Source organism: Diabrotica virgifera, chromosome 3 (assembly GCF_917563875.1).
Source record: "Diabrotica virgifera virgifera chromosome 3, PGI_DIABVI_V3a".
Lineage (NCBI taxonomy): Eukaryota > Metazoa > Arthropoda > Insecta > Coleoptera > Chrysomelidae > Diabrotica > Diabrotica virgifera.
The window spans coordinates 43,100,645-43,120,227 of record NC_065445.1 but is presented as its reverse complement, the minus strand read 5'-3'; the positions used below and the strand labels follow the sequence as shown (position 1 = coordinate 43,120,227).

Below are 19,583 nucleotides of genomic sequence, written 5' to 3'. Positions count from 1 at the left end.
ATTAAAAGCCTTCTTCGTTTAGATTACAGTTCCAGAAGCTGGTGAAAATTAAACAAATATTTTAGCAACAATTAAATTGTTAATCAATAATTTACGGTCGCAATAATAACCAAAATAATTATGATACACTGATCAAACTTTGAAATCTTATAAAGATGAGATGGCTATTTAACATTTTGTCGACAAAATATAAATTTTTTATTTTTTTGCATAATCTTTAAATGTTTAAAAAAATAGTTATAAACAAATTAACGTTTCTCAGAAAGTTTTTATTATATTATAATTCTAAAAAAATAACTAAAATGCGCATTTCAAATATCTTGAAAATGAATGCTTTAAAACTTTGTTGCAAACATTTGCAAAAAAGTTATGAAACAGCAAAATAAACATACGATTACTACGGTGTTTATAATTTTTTTAAATTATTTCAAAGCGTAGAAATGAGTTTAAAGTACAAGCTAATTATTTACAAAAAAATATCGATTATCAGTTTAATGGTTATATTTTAATTAAAGATTATAAATATATTTTTTTGTAATTTACACGCGCGAAAGTAGACTAATACAGTATTGTAGCTAAAATTTTCACTCGGAGCGACGACCGGCCGCGCGACGACACGTTTAATAAATAATGTATACTGCATTTCAGTCGCTTCGAGTGAACATTTTAGCTCCGACTCTGTATCAGGCCTACTTTTGCGCTAAAAATTACAAAAAAAGTATTTTTAATCTTTGATTAAAATATAACCATTGCACTAATTTTTGACATTCTTTGCGAGTAATTAGATTGTACCATAGACTCACTTTTAAGCTTTGAAACAATTAAAACAAATTATAAACAACGGAAAAATCGTATATTTATTTTGCTGTTTCATAACTTTTTTGCAAATGGTTGGAATTTTTTTTTTAAATCATTCATTTTCAAGACCTATGAAATACGCATTTTAAGTATTTTTTAAAATTAGAATATAATAATCAATTTCTGAGAAATGTTAATTTGTTAATAACGATTTTTTTAAACATTTAAAGATTATGCAAAAAAATGAAAAATTTATATTTCGTCGACAAAATATTAAATCGGCATCACACCTTTATAATCTTTCTAAATTTGATCAATGTCTCATGATTATTTTGGTTGTTATTGCGACTGTAAATTGTTAATTAACAACTAAATTGTTGCTAAAATATTCGTTTTATTTTCACCGGCTTCTGAATTTATAATCTATACCAAGAAAGCTTTTATTTCACCAAGCTATATAATTATTGATAAATAATTACTGGCCCAAAAAATTTATTTGAAAATTCGAGATTTTGTTGGGAAAACCCTTTATTTTCCGAGGAAAATTTTCGTCGGAGCAAATCGGGAAAAACATGCCTCTATGTAGAATTAAATTGGGGTGAATTTTTATTTGAGTGTTTTTGGTGTAAAGTTAAAATCTTCGGAGTTATAGAGCAATAATTGAAAAAAATACGATTTGTCGGCGCCATTTTGTTTATAAAAAAAAGTAACACACTATCTGCGGACTTTGCATACCTATATTAATAATATATAGGATCTTATAATTCGATTCCAGCAATAAAATTTCTGGTAAATAACCTTTCTTTGTACTTTACTAATTAGACCAACGTATTATAACTATTTTTTTTTTCAAAATTCAAAGATTATGCAAAAGAAGAAAAATTTATATTTTGTCGATAAAATATTAAGGTGATACAGTAGCGATCAACAGATAGCAAAAACGCGTTCCAAGATTGCGGCTGTAATTTTGAATATTTTTTCGAGATATTTGGCACACGTATTCGTAATATAATAAGGAATGACGGTACAGAGCCCAATTTGAAAATTATATTAATATGTGGAAATTACTCTGTAATTAAATACAATATTAAAAAAACGAGCCTGTACCGCCATTAAGAAGAACCAAAAAATACACTTTCTTCAAATAGACTTTTTTATCCGATGATTAGATTTTGTGTCATTTTGGAACTACTAAAATTTTTTATTTCATTATTAGTTCCAAAACGACACAAAATCTAGGCATCGGATAAAAAAGTTTATTTGAAGAAAGTGTATTTTTTTGTTCTTCTTAATGGCGGTACAGGCTCGTTTTTTTAATATTGTATTTAATTATAGAGTAATTTTCACATATTAATATATTTCTCAAATTGGGCTTTGTACCGCCATTCTTTATTATATTACGAATACGTGTGCCAAATATCTCGAAAAAATATTCAAAATGACAGTCGCAATCTTAGAACGCGTTTTCGCCACCTGTTGATCGCTACTGTTTCCTCTTAAATAAGCATCTTTATAAGTTTGATTAATGTATCATGATTATTTTGGTTATTATTGCGATCATAAATTGTTAATTAACAATTGAATTTTTGCTAAAATATTCGTTTAATTTTCACCGGCTTCTGGAATTACAATCTATACCAAGAAAGCTTTGATGTCATTAAGTTATTTAATTCTTTTCCAAGGCCAGAATCAGAACAAAAAAAAAGTTATTTAATAATTGGTTAATAATTACTTACCTAAAACTTTATTTGAAAATTAGAGTTTTTGTTAGGAAAACCCGCATTTTCCGAGGAAAATTTTTGTCGGAGCAAATCGTGAAAAACATATCTCTATGCAGAATTTAATTGCGGTGAATTTTTATTTGGGTGTTTTTTTTGGAAATTTAAAATCTTTGGAATTATAGAGCAATAATTGAAAAAAATACGATTTGTCGGCGCCATTTTGTTTATAAAAAAAGTAGCACACTATCTGCGGACTTTGCATACCTATATTATTAATATTTAGGATGTTATAATTCGATTCCAGCAATAAAATTGCTGGTAAATAACTTTTCCATGAATTTTGCTAATTAGCCCAGAGTAAAATATTATCCCATAAAGAGTTCTTCATCCATCTTTTCACACAATACCAACACATACTCAGCTTCAGAAGACAGGTGTATATCGCTCCTTCCCCAGATATTACCATACCCGAATTCTTAGAAATAACACATGATAATCTATCATATCATATCTTTTTAGCCCTAGACAGTCAACGCTGCTTCACCTGCAAATTATCTGGTCATGTTGCATCCCAATGCCCTTCGGGCAATATTAACCCACATTCCCAACAATCATCACAACCCAGACATAATGTTCCAATATCTCAACCGGATGAAACATCTCCTAATGACTTAAATTCCCACTCAATAAATAATATTCTACCCGAAAGTTCCTCAGTAGTAGAAAATTGTGCAAAAGTCGCCAATACTGCTTTGATCACATCCAATCTGGTAACAAATCCAGATCACACTGCTCAATCTGAAAATATCCCAACCTCGGACAAAACTACTAAGTCAACAACTTCATCCGCAACAAAACGAACAGCTGAAGATATGACCCCAGCCACTCCAGAAGAACAAATGCCACCCAATACTTCTACCTTCTCTCTTCCCCAAACAGTCGTTCAGAAAAACAAAAAACCCAAATCTAATACATTAGATCAAGAAATAGAACTTACTGAATCTATTATAAACTATATCGACTTCCATTCTCCTCCCTTCATAATCAACAGCCATCAGCTTAAACAGCTCCTAGAAAATACATACGGATCGAGGGATGTTCTTAGCATTGCGGAAGACTTCACAGAAGATATTCCAAAACTAATAGATATGTTAGAAGAACTTCATCCTCACGCAAACACTAAGAAACTAAAAACTCGTGTCACAAGGCTAAAAAAGAAATTACTAAAGCAATCCCAAGATGTAAGTGATACCCAATCTGATATCTCAAATACATCTCAAGATACCCAATAAATACATTCGAGTCATTACTCCAGTGGAACTTAAATGGGTACTATACCCGTTTAAATATGCTACAGCATATCATAGCCCTCCATTCTCTGGACATATTGTGTCTACAAGAAACTCACTTCCGAGACGAAAATGTCCACAAAATGAGGGGATACAATGAATTCGTTAAAAACCGAAATGTACAAGTTGCGAGTGGCGGCGTAGCCATTTACGTCTCAAAGAATCTACAAGCAACACAAATTAGAATAAATACAAACCTAGAAGCGATAGCCGTAAAAATTAAAGCACAACTAAATTACACCATCTGCAACATATACATTCCTCCTGACCATTATTTAATTGAGGATGAACTGGAGTCTCTAGTTAATCAACTTCAAACTCCTTTCATTCTTCTAGGAGATTTTAATGCCCACAATTACTCCTGGGGTTCTCAAAAAACAGACAGAAGGGGACGAATTCTATCAAACATATTCAACACCATAAACATAAGTTTACTGAATGATGGCAGCAATACTAGATTCAATATAGCTACTGGCAATTCTTCTTGCATCGATCTTTCATTATGTAGCCCAACTATTAGTCCTTACCTTGAATGGAGAGTTATGGATGACTTACTAGGCAGTGAACACTTTCCTATAAAATTAACGAATTCAACTATAAAAGACAAAATATCAAACGGAGATAGTATCCATCAGAAATGGAAAATAAAGAAAGCCGACTGGAGCTCTTTCTCAAAAACCATTGAGAATAACATATACAAAATTAATGAGTGGAAGGACGCAAATACAGCAGTAACTCAACTTAACGAAATAATCATAAAAGCCGCTGAATTTTCAATAGGAAAAACAAAACATATCAAGAAATTTAAACCTGTGCCTTGGTGGAATGACGAATGTGCCGAAGCAATACAAAACAGCAAATCTGCTCTAAATAGATGTAGGAGGGAGAAAACCGCAACAAGTATAATTGAATACAAAAAACATAGGGCAAAAGCAAGATATATTACCAACAAAAGTAAAAAAGAGTCATGGAAGAAGTTCGTAGGAAGCATAAACAGAAACACTACAATATCATCGGCATGGAGGAAGATACAAGGTATTTATGGAAACAAAACTTACCATGTCATTAAAGCATTAGATTATGACGGCAAACGAATAAACCAAACAAAAGAAATAGGTGAAGCATTCGCAGACTATTATCATAAGCTTTCCATAAACAGAAATATAACTAATGATAACACTGCCCTCCCTATGGAATTCAAAGAGCTGGAAAACCTTAATTCTCTAAACAAGCCACTGACAAAAGAAGAAATGGAGGAATCTCTCTCATCACTAAAAGACAGTTCTTCTGGTCCCGATGACATCCCTCCAGTTTTTCTAAAAAATCTCCCAGAAACGGCGAAACAAATCCTGCTTAATATCTTTAATCACATGTGGAATAATAGTGACTTCCCCTTAATCTGGAAGAAAGCAACAATCATCCCCATACTTAAATCTAACAAATCTTCACTCTTGCCTGAATCTTACAGGGCAATATCCCTAACCTGCTCCATGAGTAAATTGCTAGAAAAAATAATCAACAAGAGACTAATATGGTTTTTGGAAACTCACAAATTATTAATTCCCGAACAATCCGGATTTAGACCATCTAGAAGCACACTTGATAACATTATTGACCTAGAAAGTCATATTCACGAAGCATTTGCTACTAAAGATAAACATCTAGCAATTTATTTTGACATTAATAAAGCCTTTGATTCTACATGCCATAAAATCATCCTAAATAAACTACATCACTAGGGATTGAAAGGCAATATAATAAATTTCATACGCAATTTTTTATCTCAAAGAGAATTCCAAGTCCGAATTTCTGGAACAATATCATCAACCAAGAAACAATTAAACGGCACACCACAAGGATCAATTCTCAGCCCAACTTTATTTTTAATTGCTACGAATGATGTCTTAAAAGATTTAAAGAAACCAGTTGTAGCCAGACTTTACGCAGATGACATGATCGTGTTTATCAAGGGAAGATGTCTTAGCACCATGGCTCAAAGCCTTCAGCAATGCATAACATCCTTCGAACGTTGGTCTATAATGTCTGGGTACAATTTCTCCCCAAACAAAACAAATTGCATATTATTCTCAAAAAGAAACATACCAGAGCAGCATCGACCATCAATATTCCTATACAACCAGAAACTAAGCTATACTCCACACATAAAGTTTCTGGGCATGATATTCGACGAACGTCTGTCGTGGAAAAATCATATTAAAACACTAACTCTTTCTTGTCAAAAGGGCTTAAATTTATTAAGATGCTTAGCAAACAAGTCTTGGGGATCTGATGGTCTAATGCTGTTAAAAATATACAGAAGCCTTATTCGATCGAAAATTGATTATGGATGTGTTGCATACACATCTGCTCGCCGTTCAATATTAAAATGCTTAGATACTATACACAACACCGCAATAAGAATAATTCTAGGGGCTTACAGGACAACGCCTGTAGAAAGCCTATACTGCGAACTGGGCGAACCAGCTCTATCTTTCAGACGACAAATTCTTAGTTTATCCTATGCCTCTAGAATAGCATCAATACCATCAATTCCGGCTCACAAAAACACGTTCTGTAATCGTTTCAAATCAACTTTTCAACATAGCACCTCTACACCACCCTTTTATGTTAGAATTCACCGGTATATATCAACGTTAAATCTCCAAAATTTCCCCAGAACGTGGTTAATGAATGAACACAGCATTCCTCCATGGATTATCAGAACCCCACATGTAAACACCCAATTGACGAAATATAATAAATACGATACCAGTGCACGTCTTATATATCAAAATTATAAACAAATAGTCGCAAAATATAAAAATTATACCCACTTATTCACTGATTCGTCTAAGTCTTCCCAAGGTGTAGGAGCAGCAGTATACAAAAACAATGAAACCAAATATTTATTTAAGCTTCCCAGCTCCTACAGCATCTTAAATGGTGAACTTTATGCCATATTACAAGCGTTGAAGCACATTTCCAATGCACAAACCAAACACTCCTTAATAATATCTGACTCACTCAATTCACTGAGACTCATACAACAAACCTTCACGAAAAATCCTATAGTCACATTAATCAAAGAAATATTACACAGTCTGCATCAAACAGACTCAAAAATAGTTTTTCTATGGGTTCCCTCTCATTCTGGAATCGAGGGAAATGAAAACGCTGATCGTTGGGCTTACACAGCTGCGCAATAACCAACATTGGCAGAACAATCAATTCCAGCCGCAGATACAAAACAATTACTAAAATCAATGACTCTCAATTTATGGAGTGAAAAATGGAAAACATCCACGAGCAAGTTAAGAGACGTTAAAGAAGATACTGGTCCATGGAATCCACATACAACCAACAGATCGAACCAAGTCATCTTATCTCGTCTTCGGTTAGGACACTGTAAACTTACTCATGAGCATCTCATTACCCATACCGAAGCACCAAAATGCAGAAGTTGTAATATACCAGTATCAGTAAAACATGTGCTAACAGAATGTGATGAATTTACCGCTTACAAACAATCTATATCTGGTTATTCAAACAATATGAAAGACATTCTTAACCTGCAAACCGACTGTAAACCTCTTTTTCAATTCCTTAATAAATGTAACCTAGCAAGTAAGATTTAATTGTACACAATTTCATACTTTTGTAAACTTATTGATTGTATTCTCGTTACCCCGCTGATGACCTTCGTGGTTAATGCGGTTATTTCTAAATAAAAAAAAATAATAATACTATACCAAAAAGACTTTATTTAACTGTTTTTTCCTTTACTGGCCTATTGCCGGTTACAAAAAATGTAGATATGCTTGATTAAATATTGTTTTAAATAAAAATTTAAACAGAGCTTTACGAAGCAAAACAAGCGTAATATATTTTCGGGATCGGTTATTTCGAACCCCATTAAAAGTAGGGCTCCGTAGAAACCTCGAATCCTCTCGTTAACTTGTACTCGGCACAGCCCTAAAAAAGTCGAATTAAACTAAGTATAAACTTACCCAAGTGCCTTTTGGAGTTGGGAGTGATGACAGAGTCTGAACTTTGCGCCACTTTGCTGAAAATTTTAATTGCTTTCCGAATAAATAAAATGATGTAGCTCCTCCTTGGTTCCACCTCTTCGAAATAATGATAACACTCACACTTTTCTGTTTGTTTTGCACTTAATTCTGATTTAAGTAGAAACGCACACTTTAATCCTAAATTGTCTGTGGGTTTATTAACATTGAGCACTTTGTAACACTGTATTAAACTTACTGTAAAAGATACAATTATTTAGTTTAGGTGAATGGTTTTATGAAAATAAAGATTTTAGATTATAATAATTGTACAGTAGAGTTCCGCTAATCTGAACTTCTGTAATCCGAAAATCCGCTTAATCCGAAACAGAATTTGGCAATAGATTTAGGGACTAACCAACATTTTGTCTTGAAAAACGTTGTTTGATCTTACGTTTCAGGTGAATGTGTTCTTATCTTAAAGGGTTCATTACTTCCTTCTTATTATCACATAGTCCAGAAAGGATTACAATTATTTCGGATTACCGGGACTCCACTGTAATAACAATTGAATCTTTTTTCTCCATCTTTGTACAGTTAAAATCGCAGCAGTTTATAATTAATATGTTTTCAGAAAACAAAACAAAATCTTTCACGAAGTTGTTTTATGCACTATGATGAAGGGTACATGTTTTAAGTATAGTAACCATAATTAGTTTAGTAAAACCTCTTCTAAATTTTTTCTGCTTAACTTTCGTTTTGTTTGGATATTCTGCAGCATAATAAAATTATCGACGAATGTCGCACCAAAGAAACTCCCTGTATATGTATATGAGAATTAATTTTTCGTACATAAGCAAAACGCCCGGACAGGTCGATTTTTAAAATAATCATAGTATATAGCATTAATGGGAAAGTGCATCATGTGACACCTTATTTAACTTTAACTACGGGCGCCCAACCATGAACCTCAAATACGGGCGCGGTGTACTCTATCTATACACCAGTTACAAATAGCTACAGAAACAAAATTTCTTTAATAATTAGAACTAATTGCACAACTTGTGTTTAATCAATAATTAGTTATTATATAATAAAAAATAAAACTAAAAAATAATTCAAAATGGTAAACCAGTGAGAAAAAACGAAAACAGTAATTTATTACATATTGAAACACCAACCTAAAAAAATATGCGAAAATTTTTAAATTTTTAACTAGCTAGAAAAATAAACACATGAAAGTCTTTATTCACTTTCGTTTTCTTCCTGGTTATTTGAGTTAATACACTCAGGACAAATAATGGTGGAATGTTCTTTGCAAACCATTCTCCTGCATGTCTGACACGAAATGGTTGTCACTCTATTTTTACGCCTTCCGCAGCAATAGCACCTTCCTCGTATTTTTGCTGGTGGTTCTTCTTCTTCTTGTTCCACTACATTAGCTTTATATTTCTTCAGGAATAGTTTTAAATCTAAGGGCAAACTCTGTATTTCAGCTCGTTCTGAAAGGTGTGGTCTCAACAAAGATCAAGATAATTCCTTTAAAAATATCCTTCTATATTTTTGAGGATTGTTTATATTTGCAGCATTATACAGGATTTGGCTGTTAATTCCTGCGATGTTTAGGCGCTGAAAAAATATAACCATTGGCCACCTTTGCGTTCTCCTTGATACCGAGTATGTACCGCAAATTTTACCTAATAGTCCAGGGTAATAAGGTTTTTTCCATGACACTCGAGCAGCCAGGATGCTGAAGCGTTTTTTCGACAGGTAATACCTATAAGAGCAAATTGTAACTATTTCCTGCGTAGGATCTGGCGGCCATTTTTAATTATAAACAATTAAGTGTCAAAAATGGCATTTTTCCCTTTTTTTTTCAAATCAATGGAAAACAGTGAACTTATGGTTTTTTTAGTACAAATATCTTTGAGATTATGCAAAAATCTTTAAAATGACGTATTACAAAGTTTGATATACTCATTTATTGTTAATATAATTGCGAAAAAAGGTCGGAATTGCAAAAAAAAATAATTTCGCAATATCTCTTGTAAAAATTAGTGTACAGCTTTGAAATTTTTGTCATATAAGGGTTCTTTGGTGCTTAATATGTGATAAAAATTTCAAGGCGATTCATTCAATTGTTTAAATTTTATTCAAATTGTTTATCCCAGAGAGCATTTTTTTACAATAATATAAGTCAGAAAAAAATGACGTTAGAAAAATTCCACAGATGTTAAATGAAAGATCATGAGCTATGTTTTCAACTTGGTTTAAAAAAAGCGAATAAAAAATGCATTTATTAGTAATAAATAATTGTGCAAAAGTATCGTAAATCTTTCCTTATAAACTTTTTATTTTGTTATATAAGAAATTATATATATTTGTTACAATTTTTTATCAATTATGATATAAATAACATTACTTGGTAGTTGTGCACTTAAAACAGGGTAAAAAAGTTAATTTTTTTGGAAAAAGTTATTCAAAAAGTTTATAAGGAAATATTTACGATACTTTTGCACAATTATTTATTCCTAATAAGTGCATTTTTTATTCGCTTTTTTTAAACCAAGTTGAAAATGTAGTTCATGCTCTTCCATTTGACACCTGTGGAATGGTTCTAACATCATTTTTTTCTGACTTACGTTGGTGCAAAAAAATGCTCACTGAGGTAAACAATTCGAATAAAATTTAAACAATTGAATGAATCGCTTTGAAATTTTTATCACATATTAAGCACCAAAGAACCCTCATTTGACAAAAATTTCAAACCTGTACACTAATTTTTACAGCAATTATTGCGAAAATAATTTTTTTTGCAATTCCGACCTTTTCTCGCAATTATATTAACAATAAATGAGTATATCAAACTTTGTAATATGTCATTTTAAAGCTTTTTCCATAATCTCAAAGATATTTGTACTAAAAAAATCATAAGTTCCACTGTTTTCCTTTGATTTGAAAAAAAAAAGGAAAAATGCCATTTTTTGACAGTTAATTGTTTATAAATAAAAATGGCCGCCAGATCCTACGCAGGAAATAGTTACAATTTGTTCCTATAGGTATTACTTGTCGAAAAAACGCTTCAGTACCCTGGCTGCTCGAGTGTCACAAACAGGGTATATTTTTGTCTTATTACCCTGGCCTATAATGTGTCGACACCTCCTTTGTGAGAATTATAATCTAAAATTTTATTTGGTTTTTTCTTCTCCGGATCTACTGCAGAATCATTATGCACGGTTGATATCAAAGGCACAGCTTTATTTTTTGCAGGGATATATGACACTATAGTTACCTCTTTTTGAAATCCGAAAAGGGACGATCCAACTTCTCTTTCTTTATGTGGTAGGAACTCCAACGGCAGATCCCGTTTATTTTTCTTTAGTGTGCCAACCCAACCATTGTTACTTTATCTTTCAAAAGATCATTGGCCAATGAGTAACTTGTGTACCAATTATCACATGTCAAGTTTCGGTTTTTCCCTTTCCAGTCTTGAAGTATACGATGTACAATATCAGCGGGTTTATTTGATTTGTTGTAAGGTCCTTGTGGCTGATTACCACAATACACCTCTAAATTTGTAACATAAAATGTCTGGGCATCACACAATACAAATACTTTTAACCCATACTTTGCAGGCTTGGACGGGATATATTGATTAAAACTACATCTACCTCTGAAAGGTCAATTTTCGTCAATTGTTACTTCTTCTCCTAAACACTAGTTATTGTTACAGTTCTCCACAAAACGATCCAGTGTAACTCGAATAGCAGCAAGCTTATCAGTTTCCTTGCGTATCCCTCTACTATTTTTGTCATCAAATCTTAGAGCAGCAAGCAAAAATAAAAATCGATCAGCACTCATGCACGCTCTAAATATTTCTGAGCCGGTTCCGTCTTCAGTCCACAATTCAAGAAAATGTGTATGGTTTTGCTTTTTAGTTCCTGCAAGAAGTAGTAGTCCTATAAATGCCATAATTTCTGTTTTTGTTGTGTCTTTAGCCCGTCTCGGCCGGTTATACTTTATTCGCATATTTGCAATTCTCAAGTTTGTACACTCAACTATATTTTCAATAATTTCGTCACTAAAAATTTTTTCCAGAGCACTTCTCTCATTGGTAATATCTCTAGCACTCAGATTTGGCCCAGGAAGTATTTTTACAATATTTTTGCTGGAAGTTTTGCTAAATTTGCTCACCACTGAATTTTTATACCACTTTGTTTGTTTATCTTTCGCTATAAAATACTCATCTTCATCGCTTTCTAAACTCTCACCATCGCTCTCGTTATCTGAATCAGAAGACACTTTATCATTTAGTTCTATCTCCGACTCAGTGGTATAATCGTTGTCTTCCGTAATTTCTTCCTCTTCTTCTGACGAACTAGCATCCTCTTCTCCCCTAACTTCTTATTCTTGTTCCCCTAAATGCTTGATCCATAGCTCTAAGCTCATCTTGTGTGAGACTTTTAGGGTTCCTAACACGCACTCGATCCCTATAAAAAATATTTCTCCTAAGTCTCCATTTCACATTTTTGTAAAAAAAGCACAATGCAACGTTTACTACACAGAAAATAACTCGTTTGCAGGTAATTTAAAATTTAACATTCGTTAAATTTACTTACATAACTATGTGCGTGGTGTACTGAAGGCACCGTTCGGGAACTCACTTTGATATTTTTTATCACAACTCAACTATTCGATCAAAAATCACGTATCGACTGTAACAGACAATGGTTGATACTATACTGATACTGATAGGTTACGTCGAGCGCCGTAAACGCAGAAAATAGTTTTAAGAAACGGCAACCAACTTAACACGCATGGTGTACTGTGTACACCGTAGCCCGTAGTTAAAGGTTAAAATCTTTTGCAATACTGATTTCAAAAATGATACTTTGTCTCAAAACTTTACAGAATCTAAATTATGCAAGAAATTTTTAATCCATTTAAAAAAATCAAAACGATGACTGTCGCCTGAAGAGGGATCGCGGAAGTTTCGAAATATTAACGCTATAATATACTATGAGTATTTTAAAAATAGACCTGTCCGAACGTTTTGTGATTCGTCATGTAGCAGTGATTCTCAGTTCGGGTTCAGGTAAGGTTTCAGAACAAGAGAAGCAACAGTAGCAACACAAGTGCTTGTCCAAAATTGCTACGATCAGAGGCAGGACGTGTTCCTATGATTTTTTGATTACGAAAAAGCGTTTGATCGAGCTCAACACCACAAGTTAATGCAGATCCGTTAGAAACTTGATATAGACAAAAAGACATAAAATGCATTGAAAACTTGTACTGATATCAAACGGCACAATTAAAAATAGACGATTCTATATCCAAACTCATACATATACTGCCGTGTTAAGGTAAAAGGCAGTAAGTGACATTTTTGTCAAAAATGAGATATTAATGTGTCCTACCCAAGTAGTAACTGATTTTACTTTTACAAAGGGTTTGGTGCACATTTATAGTCAACGTATACCAGAACTAGCCATGGAAAAAGCAGTAACTAACAAAGAAACTCTCAATGTGATGGTAACAGGCAGTATCCAACGTAAAAACTAATTACTGCTGTTTGCCTGCACAGAGATCTGGAACATAATTTTTAATGTGAATGTAAACTGCAGTATCTACTTAGTAAAATAGATACTGCTATTTTCCTTCACATTTGTATTCAAAGTTTGTATATCATGGCATAAGGCAGTATCTTCTCAGATACTGCCATTTGCGTAAATATCACCTGATTTAACATCCGGTAAAATAAACACATGACATCGCGCAGAAAGTGTAATTTGCAGTTCCTGCTCGTACTTAGATTTGTTTAGTCTACTGTTTGAAGTGTATGTAAGATATTGTATTTTGTGGAGTTCACCAAAAGTATTCAAATAACATGTTCACCTCACGGAGTAAATATTTAGTGCCCTTAATAATACAAGCAGAAGCATCAGCTCAAGATGGTAGGTATATTTTTTTTAAAATAACGCTTTTAAAAAACGAAGATGTTTTAAATTGGCAATCTGGAGATTCAAAAGCCAAATAAAGCCAAAAAAACGGATAGACCTTTGCTTTGCGATATATCGGTGGTGCAGTTCAGACGAGGCAGTCGATATCTTTTTTATAAAAATAATATTAACGACAAAAATTTCAAAGAATATAATTTTCTTAAAGCCAATTTTAAACTATAAATTCCTAGTAAATTACGCGATAATTGTAGAGGTGTCCCTAAGAAAAAGGAACAAGATATAATTTCGCAACTGTGTCCTCTCATACCTGAAAACAGACGGCATTTTTGGCTTTAATTAAAAGATGACGTAAAAGACTTAATAATTTCGAATAATTTTTTCAATATTATGTAATTAATTAAGAGTTTTCTCTGTTTCTAATGTGAATTACATTTGATTTTTTATTTGATTACCCTACCGCTTTATTCTGCAATTTTGTTTTATTTCTAAAACCGATATTTACATAAATCTGACAATTCTACTTTTCTGCTTAAGAAAACAACTTCATTATTAGGGAAAACAGCAGTAACTGCTGAATTTTCAGCCAAAAAACAAGTTCTTGACACAATTGTTTCATTTGTCAAAAATTAAGACATATTTTTTAATGTTTTTTAACGTTTTTCTGCTTAAAATTAAAGGAATAATAAATTGTGTGAAAGAAAAAATTTTAAATTTCACATATGAAACTCAAAACCATTATTTTGGCACTTACTGCTTTTTACCTTATCACGGCAGTATAAGAAGGGGTGTTTGACAGAGATGTGTGTTTTCCCCTCTTTTATTTAACATTTATTTGGAAGGCATATTTTTCAAGAGTCTTTAAAAGCTGCAGAAATGGGAATCAAAGCGAATGGAGTATTGATGAACAACATACGATCTAAAACAAATATAGATGTTCTCAATAGAATCAACCAAGAACGCCAACTTTTCGAAACCATCAAGAAAAGGAAAATGGCGTATCTGGGTCATATCATGCAAAACAAAAAATACCAGTTCCTTCAACTTATAATCGAGGGTAAAATTGAAGGCAAGAGAGGAATAGGGCGCAAGAAAATGTCCTGGCTCCGAAACACAGGGCAATGGACAGGGATTAACGACATACAATCTCTGATACACATTGGAAAAAACAGAGAGTTAATAGAAAATGTGACCGAAAATCCATTAGTGGATTTGCATCTTAAGAATAAGAAGAGCGTTTTGCTTATAATATGCTCAAAACAGATAAGTTAAAATCGATGTATTTAGGATATGATGTATCGATGTTTATTTTTTTGCCATCCCCTTAGAGGAATATATCAAATTAAAGGGTCAGACAAGGCAAATATATCAATATAAAGAAAGCCTTATGATCCAAATCTAAGGAGGATATCAAATCAACTAGGAAAGGTAAGCTAAGACTAAAACAGGCAAAAAACAAGACACTCCAATCAATTCAAAGATTTTTTTACTCTTTCGGTTCACTTTAATCTTGTTTTACCCTGATACACAACTGTTTGCTACCAACGGTAATAACAGACTTCGCAACACATACGTGTGCCTGTATAATTTACATTAATAAAAACCTCACAATGAAAACTTCACTCATGCCTTCATAATTACCACAAATTAAAAATATTGTAACATTTCAGGATCCTTTGAATCCATCTCAAAAAGGCTCCATGTGACTCTATCATATTAAATCAAGTGCCTTTTACTTTATCTCCGCGAAAAGTTAAAAGCTCAACTTTTATTAATTCAAGTCTTTGAAGCCTAAAAATAAATTTTCGAAGGGAGATATAAAAAGAATAATTTGCTGTTTATTTAACGGATGGCTTATTATACATTTTTAATTAAGTTAATGTTAGAGATTTAAAAGGGAATTATAAAGATATACTTGTAAAGTTGATACGAAATATAAAAACGTGTAATAACATGGCTGTTTTAAACATACGCACCTAGAGGTTAATTTTTGTTTGTTTTTACATCATCAGGGAAATAAATATATCTCTGCAATATTTTTGTGTAATATAATAAATATTCACTAGCTGATACAGAGACTAATATTTTAACATTATATAGGTACACTATAATAAATGGAACCCGTTATGCAACAAGAAACCTACAACTCTCATTTTTGCGAGAATGGAGTTATTGGTTCTTACAGACTTTAAATAATATGATTCATATTCTGAAATAAGAAACCAAATGTTCTGGTACCAGAGTATCATTTACTGAACGACAGAACCACATTTTTCTTCTTTAACAGCTGTCTTACAAAAGAGGGCAAGTTCTCACAACGACAGAAGAACAGACCCATAGGTGGCAAGAGTATTACCAAGAACTCATAGCAGAGCAAGAAAACGAACTGTTTGCGCAAGAAGACCATGCAGCAGGACCAATTGAAAACTGTTTAAAAATAAATGCAGAGAGCCCAACGAAGAAAGAATTAGGTGAAACAATCCGTCACCTGAGGAATAACAAAGCAGCAGGAATTGACGGTATCCCATCCGAATTGTGGAAAGCTGACATTGAGGGAACAGTGGAATTACTGGTACCATTGCTGATAGAGATATGGAATGAAGAACACGTACCTACAGAGTGGAATAATGGAATCATAATAAATCTCCCAAAAAAGGTGACGCGCAGCTATGCGAAAACTGGAGAGGAGTAACACTACTGTGTTCTATAAATAAAATACTAGCCTATATTGTACATCAAAGAATTAACGTCGAAATCGATAGAAATCTTCGCAACGAACAAGCGGGTTTTAGAAGGGGAAGATCCTGTATTGACCAGATTGCTACATCACGTATCATCATAGAAGAAATTAAAGAAAATAATGCAGCACTGATAATGACGTTTGTTGACTTTGTCAAAGCGTTTGATAGTAAAAAACACAAAGCTCTTTGGAACATTTTAAACCACGCGAAAATTCCATCTAAGATCATTAGAATAATACAAATGATGTATAACCGAACAACATTCCAGGTATTACATAAGGGTCAAACGACGGACAAAATAGAAATAGAGAAGGGGTAAAGCAAGGCTGTATACTCTCACCTCTACTCTTCAATATATGTCTCAACTACATTTTACAAAAAACCATAGACAGAAAAAACGGAATCCCTTGGAACTACTTAGATGGTAAGAAACTGGCTGATATGGAATATGCAGATGATATATGCCTGGTATCCCATACAACAGATGATATGCAGAACATGCTAAGTAAACTGGAGAAAAAGGCGGCAGAAATTGGTCTCCGAATAAATGTCAATAAGACAGTTGAGATGAGAATAGGCCAACTCCGACAGGAAAAATTATATATCAGTAAAGAAGAATTAAAACAGGAACAAGAATTTTGCTACCTAGGAAGTACACTTGGCGTACATGGTGGAATCGAGGCGGACATTAAACATCGACTTAGAAAAGCACAACAAGTATTTGGAACACTCTTAAACATATGGAGGTCAACACAAATTAGTCAAAACACCAAAATAAGACTGTTTAATAGTAATGTTAAAACAGTATTACTGTATGGATGCGAGACCTGGGCAATAACAGACGGAACTGTCAAAAAACTCCAAGTATTTGTAAACAGGTGCCTCCGAAAAATTTTTAAAGTATATTGGGCCAACATCATAACAAATCAAGAACTCTGGAAGAAAACCAAACAAGAGCCAATTGAAATTGCAATTAAAAGGAAAAGACGGAATTGGTTGGGACACACCCTGAGGAAGGACAACTCAGATATAACAAAGAAAGCTCTAAAATGGACAGTAGCAGGTCGAAGAAAGCAAGGATGACCCGCAACGACCTGGAGAAGAACAATTGAAGCTGACTACAAAGGTATGAGAAAGAGCTGGGGAGAGGTAGCAGCTATGGCCAGAGACAGAGTCCAATGGAGAAGCTTCGTGGATGCCCTATGCTCCTTTATGGAGTAACAGGAAATAAGTAAGTAAGAGCTGTCTTAAGATACGATTCCTACCTAGACGGAGGCGGCAGACGGTAACTGCAAACGGCAGTTAGAGATGTTACCATGACATACGTATTTACTCAATATTGCAGAGCACGTAAGATGGATCGAATATTGTTGCAAGAAGGAACTACTTTGTAAATATTCTATGATCTTACAAACCAAAAAATTTAAATCCTGTCAGTTCCTCATCTTTTAAAACAGCTTTTTTGAATGATTTTACCTTGCATCTAAAAATGCCAAAAAAAAGATACCTGAAATATAGGTGATGCCTTTAAAATGACGGTACAATGTATTAAAGACGACAAAAAAGAGAATTATTTGTTCTACAGCAGGAACTGCTTTTGAACAAGCGGAATAATTAGGAAGAACACAAATTGACATAAAGCAATAGAAGAAGAACAAATAGAACCGCTGACCTTTGATTTAGAAAAAACTCTGCCTTTACCTCGCGTATCTTCAAATATTATATTTTAAGGTACGTTTTTACTGAATCATGTGTTGCGATCATCGTTGAGCAATAATCGCGGTGTATTGCTTGTGTGGTTTTTTAAGGAGCTGTTTTGACTGAGGCGTCTCTCGCTGGAGCCAGAGACGGACGCTAGCGTCGATTGTTGGCGACTGGTTCCAGAGCAAACACAGTCGCAGACGCTGAGCGGTTATAGTGGCGTGTGTATTTTGTTTTACTAAACTAAACACAACATTAAATTCAAGTTCGGATTCAATTTTAATCGTAAGAAATGTGGAAACATCTCCCAATACCTAATAGATGGTTTTTTATCAAACTGTTAACACTCCGTTAGTCGCTAGGATAAACGGAGCATCAAGAGTCGCTACGGTGTCAGAGACCGACAATTTAAAAAAATAGTTATGGCTATAAAATTCACACAAATATTTTATACTGTGTATAGGAATGACTTAAAAATATTTTTGAAAATGTTTTATTGAAAAACAACAGATATAAAATGAAAAACCCTAGTATAACAATATACATATTGTTATTTGTAATATAAAAATGTTCGCTAGGAACCATTTCCCATAATTCCAACAAACGTTTTTATTCGTCTTCAAAGGACTTCTATAAATAAGATTTGACCAAAACTTACCGATAAAATGCAATAGTAAGATGCTAAATCTTTACCTGAACTGCAAGTTATGCCAATAAAGTAATAACCACACTGTTAGTCGCTATGGAGTCTTGCACAGAAAATAGCTATAAAACTCGCACAACTGTACCCAAGTAGGTAAGGATGTATACTAACACGAGGTTAGTTGATAGGAAGCGGTACAGAAAGTGGCGATAGAAAAAACCAGTTATTTTGTAAATCCCGAATGAATAATTCTGTCGTCGGTGTATGACACGGATAGCGACTAACGGAGGGTTAAAGTATCCTTCTTCTTGTCTTCTTTTAAATGTTGCATGTTCAATCTTAAAGCACTTAGCATTTCTAACATTTCTTCATCCTCTATTCCTCCTTCTAGCAGGTATTTTAACAATAATTGTTTTCTTCTACATACGTTAATCGCTTTAACAAAACGGCTTGTTTACTAGACAACGGACAACTGCGGTTGCGATCATCGCCCAGTAAAAACGCTCCAGACGCTCCAGTAAAAACGTACCTTTACAAACGACAGTTATGGATATATAATAATTGTGGAATTGCTGCAGGTAAGCGAAAAAAACTTTCTATACATTTATGGCTAGAAGGATAGGCAGGCAGTAGAGTTCAATAAGTAGGGTTTTGTTTAACAAAGACTTT

At 33.3% G+C, this 19,583-nt stretch overlaps 1 protein-coding gene across 1 annotated transcript in view; it reads right to left on the bottom strand.

Moving 5' to 3' along the window:
* Positions 1 to 19,269, bottom strand: part of LOC114327909 (ras-like protein family member 10B) — a 549,551-nt gene extending 530,282 nt beyond the window's left edge. Inside the window, exons 1-2 of the mRNA XM_050647439.1 lie at positions 19,200 to 19,269; positions 7,876 to 8,130 (exon numbers count right to left, since the gene is read on the bottom strand). Coding sequence (XP_050503396.1) covers positions 7,876 to 8,130; positions 19,200 to 19,269 — 325 coding nt within the window. The remainder of the gene's footprint in view (positions 1 to 7,875; positions 8,131 to 19,199) is intronic.
* Positions 19,270 to 19,583: the final 314 nt, after the last annotated feature.